General features: G+C 45.2%; 1 protein-coding gene across 4 annotated transcripts; it reads right to left on the reverse strand.

Annotated features, from left to right (window-relative positions):
* Nucleotides 1–5080: 5080 nt before the first annotated feature.
* On the reverse strand, nt 5081–15902 carry EEF1AKMT1 (EEF1A lysine methyltransferase 1). 4 transcript variants are annotated; one of them, XM_042866962.1, is made up of 5 exons: nt 15852–15902; nt 9664–9817; nt 8755–8837; nt 7784–8064; nt 5081–6301 (listed from the first exon to the last, which is right to left on the reverse strand). In XM_042866962.1, the coding sequence occupies exons 2-5, from the start codon at nt 9811–9813 to the stop codon at nt 6174–6176; spliced, it is 642 nt and encodes a 213-aa protein (XP_042722896.1). In that variant the 5' UTR covers nt 9814–9817; nt 15852–15902; the 3' UTR covers nt 5081–6173. The 4 variants fall into 4 exon arrangements, with proteins under 4 accessions (XP_042722896.1, XP_042722898.1, XP_042722897.1 ...); XM_042866964.1 differs by lacking the exon at nt 15852–15902 and adding an exon at nt 13480–14571; XM_042866963.1 differs by lacking the exon at nt 15852–15902 and adding an exon at nt 13472–14571.
* Nucleotides 15903–17286: the final 1384 nt, after the last annotated feature.

The raw sequence follows: 17286 nt of genomic DNA on the forward strand, positions 1-17286 counted from the left end.
TTCTGTGTTGGATTTCATTCACTGTTAACTTCTTAACAGTTTCTTGAGGTAAAACTGTTCAGTGAAGTTGAAAGGCCAAAATGTTTTTCTTGTCATTGAGATGAATCACAGCCAAGCCAAACTGGTTAAATACAACTAACTTACACAATTAGTTCTGCTCAGTTTTCCCATGTTACAAGCAGCAGACAATCACCTGTGGAAACACTGCCATGCAGAAAAGCATTCAGCCTTTCATCTTGCAGCTTACAGGAACGTGGGGGCAAGACTCAGCTACAGACTGTCAATAAGCAAAAACTTGCAGTTCCACAATGAGGGACCAAAGACTGACTTAGTCTAGAGAATGATGGTAAGGACTAACCGGGTAGCTTGCATGACCACAACCTGTAGAAAGGTCAGTCACCAAAGTGTGAGATAAATCTCAAAATGAACAGCAGAGAGTATCTTTTACAGTTGAATGAATTGTTGTAAAATAGAATAAATACAGTATGTGTCGAGGCATTTGCTACATCAAGAATCTTAAAATTGGGCTTGGGCCATGGAGGACAAAGTCTCAATCCTTCACAAAAACATGCCTTTGGAGTGTCATTGGATGCAGAATGGAAAGTCTATGAGCTAAACAGAATTAACAAGTTAAACAGAGAATGAAAATCAGCTAACTCCTTGTCTTGATGCATAATCATTGATCGTGCTCTTTATGGCTCAGTATGGCATAATGGCATTTTCGTAGTGCAGTCTGTCTAAGAAGCCTAAAAGAACTTCAAGAATTCTGGGAACCAATAAAAGGAAGATTCCCATCCCATCGTCAGATTGAAGTATGTAACTGTTTCTTAAAGATGTGTTTTTTATTACTATACCTTAGCTTCATGTCTCCTCAGAGTGGATACTTGTATCACAAGGAGATTCTCAAAGGAAGGTTCAAAAGAGGCCACAAAGTGTTCATTGGACTCAGAGAACAGCTAATTGCCTCGCTGCCGCCAGCAATTAAAGGTGCTCACCTGTTCTCCAGAGAATGTAAATACTTGAAGCTGATAGAGCCATTTTTCTTTCCTCCTAATGTGGAAGAACTTCTCATCCCCAGAGAAAAGGGAAGTGCTAATCAAAGACAGAGGGTTTCAAAAGGAAGCAGACTTGCAGAGATCAATACGCATTAGATGATACTTCAGCAGTTCCTTAAAGGTTTCACTGTTTAACACAGTGTTTTTTCTCCACACACATATTTCAGGAAGGATGAAAATGGAGCTTCAGACTCCATAACATACTGAACAAATTGTTCATTGCAAAAGACAATAGAAGTAGCCCACAACAACAACAAAGTAAACAAAGCTCCTTCTAAAAACTGTCCTCCAGAAAATCAGTGTGACTGACCACATCCTTCTGATACACAGATCCATGTTTCAACAAATGTGTTAACTAGCATCTGTGGATTTATTTGTGTGACACAGAGAGAAAAAAAGCTCCCATTTTGTTGTAACTGTCCTGCAGCCATCATTTCATGGCATCAGTTTGAGTTTCTTCAAGTAACTGGAAAATATTCTGGGAGTTTGTGGGAATCACGGGCTAACACCAGGTAAATGGAACACCAGTGGTTTTGTCAGTACAGAAGAACAGATGCTTCAGCTTACATAAAGCTTCAGGAATTGGATGGCTGAAAGGAAAGTATTAGAGAACTGCAAAACCTCAGTGGATCAATGGATTATGCATATTGGTGACCTTCTGTTCATAGTGCAACAAGTGCAGAAAGCTTCCTATGGTCACAGGCAACCTCATGCTATTTTCCTTTCCTTTTTTTTAATCTTCTTTCTCTTCTATGACAGGCTTTCTAGCTGAGCCAGTTTGCTTTCTGATCCAGCTTTCCAGTTAGGTGTCTCTTGAAAGTGGTGTTTATGTTTCAGTGTGAGCAACTGGTAATAATTTGTGATTGAACAACTGTTTCCTAATACTTAACATCAAGAACTATTAGCTGTGCAAACATTTATTAACCTTCATCATACCCTTCCATATATAAACCCTCTCCACATTACTCATGTGGAAAAGTTTGAGTATTAAATGTAATTTGCATTTGTTTGGATTGTTTTTCATTTTCTTTAAGACTTCATCACATTGTGGATTTATATCAGTTGGACTTCAGCTGTGGTGTGACATTTTCCAGCTTTTAGCCCTCTGGTTACAGCTGCTGTAGCCTTGCCTTTAATTTGCACAGGGGGAGGGAAGTCCATTGGAGTTGCTTCGAGGTTTACAAACTATTGACAGAAGGCAGACACAAAATGCCTCATTGGACCAACTCCAGGCCCAATAAATGCAAACAATTCAAAGCTGAAACTATCTGGCAGCTGTGGCTGATTTGAGAAAATTTTTGTTGTGCCAGGAAAATCTTCTCCTGCAAGGAGGTTGTCCCTGGAATTCATTAGGAGCCACAAAACATGGAACAATATCCTTGGTAAAGGAATTATTTTCTTCTCTGTAGTATCACTTAAGATACATTGGAAAATTCGTATCATGCAGGAAGGCTGAGAAAATCCTGAGATCCTTGCTTTGGTTTACTGGCCCATCATTCCAAGAAGGTGTTTGCATAACCAGGCAGTGGCCTGCAGCTGCAAATAAGCACAAGATTGCCAGCAGTAAGGGGAAGAGGGAAGAAGGCGATTACATGCTCTCAGAACATATAACTGCCTGTTAATTTCTCTGGGATTAGGGAGCAGCTGTAACTATAGGAGGGAGATCAGCACGTATTGCTGCTGGGTGGTGTGAGCTACCACTTGTTTCTGCAGCACTTCCTTTCAAGGAAGCTGCAGAATATGAGGAGAAATGGAGCAGCAGCATCAGCGGGTGCTTCCCACTTGGACTGAGGGGCGAAGGCACGAAGCCTGGCTGGCTGTGTGACTCTGAGATGAGCACAACACTGTAATGCCAATTAGAGTTTAATGAAGGCTTCAGCTGTCATGTGTTACAATGCAGATAGCCATGGCACCTGCCCCTTCATGTGCACAATGCTAGGTTTCCTCTGCCAGGTGTCACACGGTGTACTGGCACATGGCTGCGTGGCACTGAGAGGTCCTGCTGCTTGGCAGCATTGGAAGAATGGCTTCATGTTGAAAGCTTCACCGAGAGAGAGGTAATCCATGAGAGACCTGTAATAAACCTAGCCAAGAGCTACATGACACTGATAATCCTGTTCCAGAAAAGAGATGTTTGCTGTTACATAACTTACTGCATTGGCATACAGTACAAATTCACTACAGACTTTTGTGGCTTCAGAAACACAGCAACTTCCCCATAAATGAATACAGGAAAAATAGTTCCCACCTATCACTGATGAACACTGTGAATGCCACCAGTCAAGCTCTGCTTGGGCAGCTGCCCATCCTCACCAGCTTTGGGAGAAGGAAGCTGGTGAATAATGGGCTGCTCTGTGGACTGCCTCTACAAAAATTTACAAGTACCCTCATTTGCAGTCACACATCTTCACAGAGCCTCTTTTCAAAGCTGTCTGGCCACTGTGTGAGAGGCAGCAGTTATTTGGCAAACTGGGTTTCTTGGTACAACTCAAAGTTGTACTTTTTTTTAAGAAAAACAAATGCGTCCCTGATGAAATTAGCAAAGTCCCATCTGAGGCCTCTGTGTAGTTAAAAGTTTCAGGATTTGCTTCATATTGCATTGCCTCCATCTAGTTGGCATGGTAATAAACACAAAACAGTTCACAGCTGTGATTTATGCCAATGCCTACGTGTTTAACACTGCTTTGCTTTCTTATTTTCAAACTGGTCACGTAACAGCAATGGCTCAGGCTCCTGGAAAACAGCTAAGCCCAGCTCTGTGTGTCACCTGTGGGCAGGAATTTTCAAGGAGAATTCTGGTATTACTGGGCTTAACAGCAGGGGCATCACTTGGTTTGACAGGTATTGGCCATAGGCATGCAGCGACTCTTGGATCAGCCTTGCTGAGCTCTTCCTCTACCACACAGGCACTGTTCTGACAGTATCCATTAGCAGCCCTGTGACAGAAACCAACAGGAGTGAAAGAAAGAAAACTGGTGCCAAGAATCTCAGGAGCACTGTAAAGGGTGGGGAAGCAGCTGATGAAAACAATGTGGGGGAAAAGTCTTAGGACATGAACAGATCTGCTGGAAAGCGGAGAGGAGAGCAAGAGTGGCTTGGGAAGAGTATTTAGGATCCAGTTTTAGCTCCAACTTGGGAAGCACGATTCTCTGAGCACTGTAAAAATATTTCATCTACAATATTTCTCCACATTTGTTTACTCTACAGATGGGACAGTCTGCATCCAAACAGCACACATGCACAGAAAGATGAGTATGACCTCTATGTTATTAGAATTCTTGCCTCAAAAGGATAATTAAGCTTATCCCTTTCATAAAATAGATTTTCTAATACTTAGGTGCTTCATTTTGTAGATGCAACACTTCCGTTAGCCTTCTACACAAATCCAATATCTAATATGCTACACAAAGATAAGTACGTATATTTTGTTTGGTATACTTACAGATGATAAAAACTTTGGAGTGCCTTGGAATTCACGAATCAGCTTTCACCCAAAAACACATCAGTAGTGTAGCCAGGAGGTTAAAGAAAACTGGCTCTAAAAGGGTCCTACTATCAACAATCCCATCTCTGCTGAAGTTTTTTTAATGCAGCACCTACTTTGACAGAAATTGCTTGAAATACAGCCAAACTCTTTTATATAAAATTTAATATTTGCCTGTTAGAAACAGTAGGAATTTATTACAAACGTTATACCTCGTCGGCCTTTTAAGATCCAACAATTTCTGTTGTACTCCTAACACTTCTGTCTGTGGAACAGAAGACCAAGAAGAAAATCGGTATTCAGAAAAAAAGACCTGTTCTTGGAACTACAAACTTGATAGATCTGTAAATTATCTTTAGCTTATCAATATTGAAATCGCTGAAAATGCGGGCACTGCATTTAATCAGATCCACGGCGATTCGAGATCTGCTGCCCATGTGCGAGTCAGGTCACTACACAAGCAGTATTCCCTAGCCAGCAATAGGAGCAATTCAAAGAGAATCCATGGACACGGTCTGAAGCACTGATTTAGACAACTGGCTGATGTGTGGCATTTTTATTAATTATTTTGTATTTTAAGCTGATTTTACCTGACTTACATACAGCATTCTTATTGAAAGTAAAGCTCTGTCTAGGGGGTGAATCCTTATTGTGATTTTCTCAAGGAGACGTGAGGTTTATACCAACATTTAGAGATAAGCTTAGCTAGTGAATACAAAAGTCTAGTTGGGTATTTCTTGTTTGTTTTTCAAGTTAATCAGTTTTTGTTGCTCATGTTTATTCTGTATTGCAAAATAAATGCACTGTACTGCTGCAAAGAGATGTTTAACACGACTTTTTTCAAGCACGACACATGTATGCAGGTTTACATGGTGACAACTGCTGACAAAATAGATCTCATCTTCTACAAAAACAAAGTCTGGATTTTTGAAAAACCTTTATAAAAGGTGAAACAACCTCTGCATTTATTTTTTTTTAAAGCCACTCTGGTGACAATAATAGATAGTAGGTCTTATCTTAGTTGGCAAATCTTTGATTATTCTAAAAAGCAACTGGAGAGACCTACCCAGAAGGAGATGCGTTTTCCCTTTAGTTATTCTTTACAAAAACATCAGCTTGCTGGATAATGAATCTGGGCACATCTTGTTCAGAACAAACAGCTCTGAAAGGGGAGACCAACATTCACGCTCTTTCAATCATCTGCTAGCTACCAAGTCAGCAGGCTGACACAGCTGACAGATCTGATGTCTGTCAGGCAAGCACCTACGTGGCGTTAGAGGCCAACCAGCTAAAATCACTTCAGAAAGGTCACAGAAAAGTACTCCAGTGGTAAAAACTACTGGTTGGAATGGAACTCTAATGAAGAAGTTTCCATTATGCAGAACCTGCACTGTTTGTGTCCCCACTTACCTAACAAGTAAGGTAAACAACACTTGCAAATGCTCACACATTTAAAAGAGAAACACTATCATCCTGTGTTGGTTACTTCTAGCCCAGAAAATGCTGCTTGGAGTGGAATGTTTCAGCATTGTGAGTCACTGAGAAAAAATACAAAGTAACTTGATTGAAAAAGTTCCAGATCTTCTCAGAAAGTTCCAGATCTTCTGAGAAAGTTCCAGATCTTCTCCCAAGAATCAGTGCAGTCCAGAAGCATAGTTCACATAACATCGAAATTCATTAGCCAGATTCCGAGAGTGTTTTGGAATAAACTTGCATATCTTCACACCAAGATGCTTTGCTGCCTGTTCCTCCATGATTGCACCTGCACCAAAAACAACAGGTACTTGGTGAGACAACAGTAACCATATCAGAATGTTTGGACTTTTTATTAGCTTTTTATAGCTCCCAATTGCCTGCCTCCTTTTTCTTTAGGGAACAGACTTAAAGCAGCTGCACTGTCACTTTGTTAACTGTCTCTTCAACAATTGAAGTTTTGTGCAATTTAAGCATGAGAGAATGGAAGAACATCCTCAAAGTTTCTTGAAAATAGGTAGAGGGGTAAGATCAGTGCCCCTTTCACTGAAAAGAGAAACGCAAACTCCATCTTACTGCTACGTGGCAGAGAAATTTCATGGTGGGGAGCATGGGAAATGCAAACAGATTACACATACTATTTTATTTAAATAAACCACAGTGTGATATTTATGGCTCCACGCTGAGAAATCGTTTCCTTGAAGAGTATTTGTCAAATTGTGTAAACTGAAGGCCCACTTATCCATTTTAGGAAAAAAAATCTCTCAGAACTACTTTTATGCATGACTGTCTTTTACAGTTAAACAAAGAAGTAGACTTTCTATGTCCACATGTTATTTTCATTTTTCTCTGTTTTGCCTACTTGGTTGGCTGCCCAGAATTGCACATACAGAGGGTTTTTGTCCTTCGGATTTTGTTTTGCAAAAGTTTCTTGAATGTCTTCAGATGTCTGACTGTAAGGCTACAGCTTTAAGAACCACCGCAGCCGAGGCAGATGCTCGTGGCTTCTTAAAGCTATGGAGTGCATCTTCACAAACAAGGCCTGCAAATGCACTCAGTGAGTCTTCCAGCTTCACTGCTGTAATCACCAATTTTTAATTCCTCCTGCTGCATTTTGATGCCTAAGAACCAATTATTTGAACTGATGGCAGAATTTTCCAGTGCTCGTTCACACTGCAATTGCTATATTGACCAGTGAGGAGCAGCTGATATGGAAAAGAAAAAGAAAAAAGTTGTCTTTTTCTTGTTTTTCTTTTGAAGACTCAGCTGAAACCATCCCATTTCACCAGGCAAAGGCCACGCTAACCTACTTGTCTTTCTATTTAGTTTACCTTAGATCTTGCTAAATTCAGCAGCTGAAAATTTGCAGCTACAGACATGCTTAGGAAATCAGAAATTCTACAGTAAGTCGCACCTGTGTTTGACACAGCCAGAATTTCAGTCAATACAATCTTAGAGAATGTCTCCTTCACAAGAGAAAAACGTTTTGGAACTTTGCAGGGGGATCTCAACAGTTCTTCAACAATTCAGTAAAACTCATAACACAGTAAGAAAAGGGTACAGATTTTAATCATAACAACACACATATCCTCAATGAAAAGTAAATGCAGAACTAAAGCAGTACAAGCGTACCCTCTTCTGGACATAAATTCTCCCCAGAATTACCTATGGATGAGTATTACTGAGTTGGGATTCTTCTCACTTGAATACGTCTGCCTTTGGAGACAGAAGAGCAGCTTACTGGCCATCTACGTATTCTTATGAATTGTACCTGTGCAAAGCAGAATCTTTCCTTTTGTTAAGTATTTGATGGTCTCTGCAGTTTTTTGAAGACACTCCTCGGACAGATAGGGTGGATCTGCTACCACAATGTCAAAACTGTGCGGCAGGAGATGTTCAGGTAAGTTCAAAGGGTTGTTGTAATCATAGAAGATAAATTCTTCTCCATACACAGAAAACCTTCTGTCATACTCCAGGATACACACGGAAAAATCTGTGCCATCCTGTTCTTTCAGCTTCTGGTACACACTGGGTGCACTGACACAGGCTATCCTGAAAAAGACACATAAAATATCAAAATGCTGAGTTCAAAAGGCAACAAAAATAATTACAATAAGGACAGTGCCATAAGTTCTCAGAGCTGCTGTGGGAAAACATCTTAAACATTTGCCCCGGGTAATTTGAAAACTTGTTTTCAAATGAAAATCCTTGCAGAACTAAGAGGGAAAAGTTTTTCCATCTGTTCTGCAGAAATGTATGAAAATAGAAAAAAGAATTAGAAGTCATTAATGTGCTCTGGAGCTCACTGAATTTTTTAGGGGAAAAAAAAAAAAAGAAAAAAAGATCCGTAGTAAACTTTTGTTACTGGCACAGGTTGCCCAGAGAGGTGGTGGATGCTGCGGTCCTGGAGACATTCAAGGTCAGGTTGGATGGGGCTCTGAGCTCCTGATGGAGCTGTAGGTGTCCCTGTTCATGGCAGGGGTTGGATCAGATGGCCTTTAAAGGTCCCTTCCAACTCTATGGATTCCATGATTCTGTCCAGCAGAGCCTACAACATTCACTGCAATTCAGAACAAGTTCAGTAAGAACTACTGATTAAGTAATGGCAAGGCATTTCTGCAACCTCCTGCAAAGGAAGATGAGGTACAAAAAGTAATGAATTACACTGCATGCTCGCCCTGCATAAATGGAACAATTACAGAAAAGACACATTAAACCCATAAGGTAGCTATTAAGTCCTACCTGCCACCTTTTCCTGCTGCCACAATCGCTTCATTAGCCAGGCACGATGCAGTCTCATCACTGTACCAAAACTGGCTCAGTTGCTGAGAAAAATAACACACAATTATAAGCAACATCATATCTCCTGATTGTGAACAACTGGGTTGAGAGCCCTATTTGAAGAAAACCCACATCCATTGCAACTTCTTGGTTCACAAACTACAAAGGTGACATTTTCTAGAGAAGCTTTTTACTTCTGAAACCCAAGGACAGACAGCAGGCAGCTTGCACTGTGTGTTTTCTAAAGCACTTACCTATGGTAGCAGGAGAACCAATCATTGGCAGGGTTAGTTCAAACCCAATATGCAGAAGTGCAAAATAAACATGTGCTTAAATTGAGTTACTTCAATGGAAAAGGAAAAAAAAAAAAAAAACAACTTGAAAAACAACAATGTAGAAGGAAATGAAGGATAAAAGTAGCAAATGAGATCAGAAACAGGAGGAGTAAAAAAAACAAACTCAGAGACAAAGTCAGTCTGTGAGATAAAAAAAATGCAGCAAGGCATCCACCCACACAACCAAAAAACTAAACACAAGCAGAAATACACGTGGAAGGAAAGCACATTCCTCTTGTTACAGTGTGTTGTTTCAAACCTAGGGAACAATCTTCACTGCCCTCACACACCAGGCTGGAGTTCAGTCTCCAGAGGGTGAACAAACAGATGATTCTGTTTGGAACTGGAACTTTATTCCCTTTCTTCATGTAATTGACTTGACTTAATTTTAAAGTGAATAACCCTACAGTGTTAACATCCACAAACAGCCTGGCCACTCTAGGAACACCTCAAGTGTTTGCCTTTTTATTATCTACCCACAAAAGAAAGCTTGGTGAAACCAATGTGCCTCATTTGCTGCAGGTTAGCTTCTTACCCAGTCTTCTTCTATTGAGCCAACAGAATATTGATTAAACCCCTGGGAGGTCTTCATGCCCTCTCTCTGCTGCTGTTCCAAATAGAACTCCTGGAGGGCAGCCAATGTATGGGATGAAAGCTGGGGAACGTCATCATCATCATCATCCATTTTCCTAGACATTGCCCAGAAGGAAAAAAATATATATATTAACCCTTTTCAATGGTGGAAGCTTTTAATAACAGCTTGCTTTCCCAAGGAAAAAAAAAAAACACCATTCCTGACACCACGACAGCCAACTAGGAAAGCCTTACAGGGCACAGCATGCTTCCTCTGCTTAGCAGCTTTAAACCAGTCAGAGGCAGAATGCAAAGAGCGCGTCTCCAGAGAGAATATAGGAGCTGTTTCCTTTCTGCACAACACAGAAGTGGTCTGTATTTTTATAGGGATGCTGTCATGACACTTTGCATACCCTGCATCCAAACACCACTTTTGTATCAGCTTGCTGAAAAAAAGCTTTAATGGATGTTGCAAATCCTTTGGAATATTTACCCTTCCCTCCTAGACATAACGATAGCTGTCAATCATTTCTTGCCACGTTGTAAAGTCACAGTTTTGACTCCAAATGAATAAACCAGTGTTCGAGGATCACCCGACTTCACCTCCCACACTTTAACAAGCCTCCTCTGTATGCTACAAACCTGCAGCAGACCAGATGCTCAAGAGGATGCTTTGATGAGCTAACACTGCACGACTGTCTTGTGTGCCCAACACAGACAGAGCTCATGTCAGAAGGACGAGGTACAAACCACCCAGCAGAGCCACTGCCAGACATTTGTCAGCCGGGCGCCACCGCGGTGCCGCTCAGCGCACCAGGGGCAGGAGCTGAGCGCTGCTGCCTTCCGTCCTTCCCAGCAGAGGCACCGCCACCTCGTGGAGCGAGGGTGACAAGCAGAAATCAATTGGGCCTGTGAAACTCGAATTTATTCTCTTAAGAAACTAATTTGCTCTGCACTCATTCCACGAACTCATACACGTGCAATGACTTCAACAGAACTCAAAGCAGATGTGCCCCTTCCTTTGGGCATGTGAGAGGTCCCACAGCAACGCGCACCCCCTGAACCACAGCTAACTTCCAGGGGGAAATACGCTTCACATTTCTTCCATCCTTGGCTGCAGTGAAGGCTGCAATGCTCACGGCCTTCTCGCTTTGCTCTGCCCTCCGTGCTGTGCATCCTGCAGAGCTTTCAGGGCATTTCCTAAAGCTCCGTTTCTCACTGCTTGCTGAAATACTCCACAGCTCACCTCCACACTGCAGCAACTGCTGTGCCGTTCTGGCGGCACAGGGCACAGCACGCGGGGTGCTGCGACGCAGAGCCCATCGCCTGCCTCCTGCAGGATGGATGGAGGGATGCTGAAGCCAGCCCACCTGGGAACGACACAGCACTTCCTTCTGTTCCTACTGCTTGACAACGCATATTGCTAACATGCATCGTGGCCCTGTACAAGGACATTTTTTGTTGGGACAAACGTTACAAATTACCTTTCATCTCTCACCTTCTCTTTAATTAAGTGTGTCACACATGCAGAAATCTGGTGTGCTGTTATGCCTAAAGCAAGCACGCATCTATGCTCTGATGCTAAGAAGCTGAAACAGATGCAAACTTGCAATTCTTAAGTCAAATGCTGAAATTTTGATTTTATGCTCAATGAGCCCATCTGGCCCTTTGCAAAGACTGAATCTATACACGTGAAATGAAATTCTCCCTGACAGAAGCTAAGATCCATTGTTTTGGTGGAAGGGCGGGCATACAAGTAGAGGCATTTTTTTTCTACACGTTATTTTAGCCCCTTTTTAGCAATCTTCCTTTTGGTTTGTGTAGTAAAGCTTCAGGAACCAAGCAGCAATTAACTGTGAGGCTGCAAGGAAAGGTAACTCGGAACACATGGCAGATAGGTGGGCAGATGAGGCCCACCTATTTGGAGCACTTCCACAACTTGAAACACTTTTCTGAATCATAGAATGACCTGGGTTGAAAAGGACCACAATGATCATTTAGTTTCAACCCCTCTGTATGTGCAGGGTCACCAGCCACCAGACCAGGCTGCCCAGAGCCACATCCAGCCTGGACGAATGAACACACATTGTGTGCAGTGACTGACTGACTCAGGTCATCAGCATGAAGATGTTTTCATGCGCATGAACTGCATTGTAGAACTATTACAGTGAGTGAGTTTATGAGAACAAGACCTGTAAATTCCTTTGGCTTCAAGTGATCAGGAGGCACTACTACTTTGAAACACAGCCGTCCCACACATTGCTGCCCTGAAGTCCAAAAACAGCCCTGAAAGTTGAGGAAGGATGGGACGAAGCAGAGGAACCCACAGTGCCTCTAAGCATGATCAACAGGAATACGAAGTTTAAAGCTAGTGATGTGTCTCGTCTGATTTACTGTTATGTGAATGCTGCTGGCCTCCAAAGGGGCAGCTTGACTCACTGAATGAGCAGAGAGAATTGCACCAACACCACACACTGCACCCCACAGCCTACAGTTTGCAGGACAGGGGAAGGTGCCTGCAGAGCCCTGTCCATGCACAGCTGAGCCCCTGCTGGCTGCTGAGCTGTTTGGGTGGATGCACTGCTTGTGTGTGAGAACTCTTAAAAAAATAACAACGAAAAAGAGGTAATAATGTCAAGTGGAAGTAGCAGCACGGAAGGCTCCACTGCTTTGGCTAAGGAGCAACCGTACAATTTAATGTTGGTTTCCAGCTCTCATGTATGAATACTCTAACTTTACACAGCCAAGCCCTGAAGTGGGGACAAAATAAAGTCAGAAGGAACACTGTGGAAAAATTAACTCACTCAAAAATTCCTAAGGGCTTTCATAGTCTTTCTGTGCCCCAGTACATTCAGTCCATCCATAGTTAGGAACATACAGACATCTGGAAACCCGCACTCTGAAATACAGTGCAGCTCCTGTGCACAGATGTGCCTGTGCTCCTACAGCAGAAGCTTGGAAACTCGCACTCACCCAGCCAGGTGAGGCTGCATGTCCATGCATCACTGCTTACCCCACAACTACAGAAGATGCAGTCAATCCTTCCAGAGCCGCAGCACCACTCAGGAGGGATGTTCAGGAGGCAGCACAAGGTGGGACACGTATTTACAAAGCTACCTCAAAAATTCTCTTAAAGCAGGCAGCTGCTCCTCCAGAACTTTTACCTCCAGGCTGTGCTACAGCTGACTAACTACCACTTTTCTGCCAGAGGAGAGTTCAACCTGATTCGTGACTGCAGGTCAGGCTTCCCTATCAACTGTGTAATGCAGAAATACTGCGTGATGCACGCACGAGCAGAGGGAAATGTGACTGCTCTGCCAGTTTCCAGTACTCACCCTTTATGGTACCCTGAAGAAGTAATCTCATTGCAATAAATGTCCCTTAACTAAAGGGAGGAAGGAAAGACTACTGGAAGGCCAAGAAATATTAATGCCACTGGGAACTGGTGCTGTTAACCTTTGTGAGGGGAGGAAGGATGCTGTTAGCTCCTGCAATCTCTTACCACAAATACAAAACGTGCACATGCAACTTCAGAAAAGACTGTTCTAGTATAGCACAGATAACACTAAGGCCAGTGTGCAACTGAATAAAACATAGCAGTATTTTTCCCAAGCCACCCATATTAGCATTTGAGGCACAGAGCCTGTCATTGATGACATACGAAACATGTGCCAAGAAAACCTGGGCAGCGATACAGCATCAGGAGAGTTGGCTGGAGGTGAACAAGTCTCCATCAGGGGACAGAAGTTACTCCAGAGCTGGACACGTGCCTTGCTACCTGAAAAGCAAGGGGCTCTGTTCATGTTCCAGCCGCTGAATGCAAGGATCCAAGGCCCAGGTCTCCACCAGCAGCAGGCAGCCAAGCAGGCACACAGAGCAGCAGACTTCTCTCAGCGGTCCTGCTCCAAACAGAAATCACCCTGACACAGAAAGACCTCTCCTCTGAAGTGTTCAGATCTTTAAATCTGAAAAGCAATTTAGAGAAAGCTCAGCTTTTGCTCAAGGATCTGACAAGTTACCTGAGCACTGCCAAATGTACAAGAATGCCAAATTTCACAAGAGGGGCTGACAGGACAAAGCATATTAAGTACAGCAGCCAAAGTAACTTAACCACAACAATCCTCCTAGCATGGTGCAGCCAGAAGAAACTGAGAGGTGCTAGGCCATATGTGCATCTGTTTCATAGGGTCTTCCCAAAGTGAAACAAAACTCCCCAAACATCTGGGGTGTCTGTCAACCAGCTGCAAGGCTTTGGGGCCTGGTAGCATCACACAGCCACTTAGGGGGATCCCAGGAGGGGGACATCAAAAAAGAAGGCCTGACAAACCTGCATACAAAACGAAACTGGGAAGGAAGGAGGAACAAGATGATGTGAACCTGGGGCATTCACAGTCCAAAAACAGCTCCATTTTGGGATTTCTGGAGAACTTTCATTAACATCCACAACAAGAGGTTCAAAAGAGAAGCTTCACTAGTGCAGACAAGGGTTGATGCTGGCAGTTCTTGAAGTATCTTGAAGACAGCCAGAACCAGCTGTCCTGGAAAGAGTGAGACTAAGGCAAGTAAGCAGAGGTGACAATGACCCACTCTGCCTTCTCCCGGTCTATAATCTTTCTCCATGAAGGGCATTTCTGGCTGAAGTGATTTATTCTGGGAACGCAGTTCTCTAACAGACCCTTACCAGTATCCTTAAATACACATAAAGTGATCTATAATGTCCCACAGCAGCAAATTCCACGTTATGAAACCCGACCTCTTCTTGCAGTGAACATGGCTACCGGATCCACTAGATGCAGGCACTTATCGCATGGGAAAGAACTGATGTGTGACCCCACCTCATACAGCCCCACCACTCCACAGCCGTGTGTGGGCTGCTCCCCCCACAGCCCCTGGCTTCTGTCCCTTAGCAGAGCTTCCCTGTATTCATCAACCCTCATTCCTCTCTTCTCCCACACTATGCTCTCTGCCGCATTCCCTCTTTTTCCCTTAATAATTCCAACATTTCCTGGCTGATATGCTTTTCATAGAATCATAGAATAGCTCAGGTTAGAACACACCTCAATGATCACCAAGTCCAACCACAACCTGACCATACTACCCTAACTAACAGCCCTCTGCTAAATCATGTCCCTGAGCACCACATCCAAACAGTTTTTAAATACATCCAGGGATGGTGACTCAACCACTTCCTCGGGCAGCCTATTCCAGTGCTTCACAACCCTTTCTGTAAATAAGTTTTTCCTGATATCCAACCTAAACTTACCCTGGCACAACTTGAGGCCATTTCCCCTTGTCCTGCCACCTGCCACCAGTGACAAGAGACCAGCCCCTCTCTCGCTGTAAGCACCTTTCAGGTGCTGGAAGAGAGCAGTAAGGTTTCCCCTCAGCCTCCATTTCCCCAGCCTGAACAGCCCCAGTTCCTTCAGTCTCTCCTCATAGGCCACATTCTCCAAGCCCTACACAAGCCTTGCTGCCCTTCTTCGGACCTGCACCAGCACCTCCATGTCCCTTCTGTACTGAGGTGCCCAAAACTGAACACAGCACTCGAGGTGAGGCCTCACCAGTGCCGAGTACAGGGGCAGGATGACTTCCCTAGTCCTGCTCACCACACCATTCCTGATACAAGCCAGGATGCCATTGGCCTTCTTGGCCACCTGGGCACACTGCTGGCTCATATTCAACTGTCCATCAGTGCACCGAGGTCCCTTTCCACCAGGCAGCTTTCCAGCCACTGCTCCCCAGGCCTGAAGGTTTGCCTGGGGTTGTTGTGACCAACAAGCCGTGCAGAGCCGCGTCCCACACCCGCGCGCTGAGGCTGCAGCGGGGCGGACGGCCTGCAGAGCGCGGCCGGGCGGGACAGCCGCGCTGCAGAAGCGCAGGGGATCGCTCCGTACGTACGACCTCCGTCCTGCACCGCCCGTCCCCTCCTCTCCCCGCATTAACGTGCCGGGCGCCGGCAGACGCTCCCACACCGCCCCACGGCCTCGCAGCGCCCCACGGCCTCGCAGCGCCTCCCGGCCCGCAGAGGCCCTCGGGCACCGCGGGAGGAACGCCGGCCCGGTCCCGGCCCCTCCCGCTCTCATGGCAGACGAGAGGCGGGCGGACGAGCACACCGGCGGCCGCACCACTCGCCGCCCCGCTTGCACTCACCGGCCGACAGATCCCTCCGCGCACCCGGGCCCCGCCCCTCCCCAGCGCCGCGCGCGGCCGTGTGGGCCGAGGGGCGCGCGCCCCCTGCCGGCTCCGCGGGAGGAGGGCGGTGCCTGGCGCTGCTCTGCCCGCCCCTTCCCGCCCTTTCTGAGGGGAGGCCCCGCGTGCCGCCCGGGCGGTGGGCCCGTGCTGTTTTGCGGCCGGCTGTCCCGCAAGGAGGGGAGCGCGGCCTGAAGCCGGCCGAGGGACTGCCTTGGGCGGCAGGCGCGCTCGAGCCCTTCTTCCCGCAACTCCGGTGCTCCGAGAGGCTCCAAAACAGCCTCACCTCGACTAAGCGATTCACAGCTTAGAGATGAACCGCATAAAACCGCACGGCCGTCTCCAGAGCTGGATGTGCCCAGAGGCGCCGCTGTTCCGAGGCACCGCTGGAGCGCTCTGATACCCAGCGCTGTGCTGAGCGTTGGAGGGCTCAGCTCCGGCCCTGCGGCAGCGCACTGCCACCTCAGTGCTGGGGAGGAATGTCAACACCGAGGGACAGGAACCTGACTGCGTGCTGCATTCCGTGCAGCTTTGTTTTAGGTGGAAAAAAAAAGTGCTCAGAGGGCTGATAGAATTGAAGAATGGAAGGGTAAAGGAGGCTGTGCAGCCATTTCTGATGGGTGCGGCTTCCTGGAGCACCAGACCCTGCTGCCACCGATGGCTCCTCCTTTCCAAAGGGTCACAGAATCACGCACAGCTCTGCAGGCCTGGGGGCGGGCAGGCAGCAGCCTTTTGGCTTTGCTGTAAGGCACTGCTTGGAGCTGCTTGAACCTGTGATAGGTGATGGTGGCAGGAAAGCAGAGATGCTGGAATGATCCTTTGCAAAGGAAAACTGGTTATGTCTTTCAGAACTGCTTCTCTGGGGACATGAGAGCAAACCAGCCACCAGTGTGGGAACACCAGTCATGTGAACCCTACAATATAATTATTGTGTATGCTTTGTTGTTTCTTAATCCTTTTTTTGCAGAAGTTGCCCAAAGGTAAGCTATCTACCCCTGCCCTGTCAGTCACAGTTTTCTTGGAAACACAGTGATGTGGACATCCCTGAGACTTCTGTCTGACCATTCAGACCACTGCTGCTTCACTGACACATCAGCAAGTGCTTTGTGTTGGAGCAGCTCAGGACCAAAGCACACAGCAGTTTTTAAAAAACAATTTATACACTGGAAAGCAATAGCCACTTGCTGCTAATCAGGATTTTGTGTTTTCACGTTTGGGCTTATTTTATAGTCCACCATATTTTGTCTTTACTGATGGAAGTCATGCTTAACAGCTATTTTCCCAAAAACATGGATGTTTTTAGCACTGGCAAACCAAGTGCACATTTCAGTTGGAAGACAACCAAGCACGCAGTACTTAAATATAGATGGACTGCTTCTAGTGATGCAGACACAAA

The sequence above is a fragment of the Lagopus leucura genome, unplaced genomic scaffold (genome assembly GCF_019238085.1).
Source record: "Lagopus leucura isolate 7727_CA_CO unplaced genomic scaffold, USGS_WTPT01 Super-Scaffold_100001, whole genome shotgun sequence".
In the NCBI taxonomy this organism is placed as follows: Eukaryota; Metazoa; Chordata; class Aves; order Galliformes; family Phasianidae; genus Lagopus; species Lagopus leucura.

Coding starts and splice junctions, on each gene's coding strand:
- EEF1AKMT1 (XM_042866960.1), bottom strand. CDS start 13,435: ATGGAGACTTGTTCACCTCCAGCCAACTCTCCTGATGCTGTATCGCTG. Junction 8,065..8,754: donor GCAGCAGGAAAAGGTGGCAG/GTAGGACTTAAT, acceptor TGTCTTTTTCAG/GATAGCCTGTGTCAGTGCAC. Junction 6,302..7,783: donor AAAGATTCTGCTTTGCACAG/GTACAATTCATA, acceptor TTTTTGGTGCAG/GTGCAATCATGGAGGAACAG.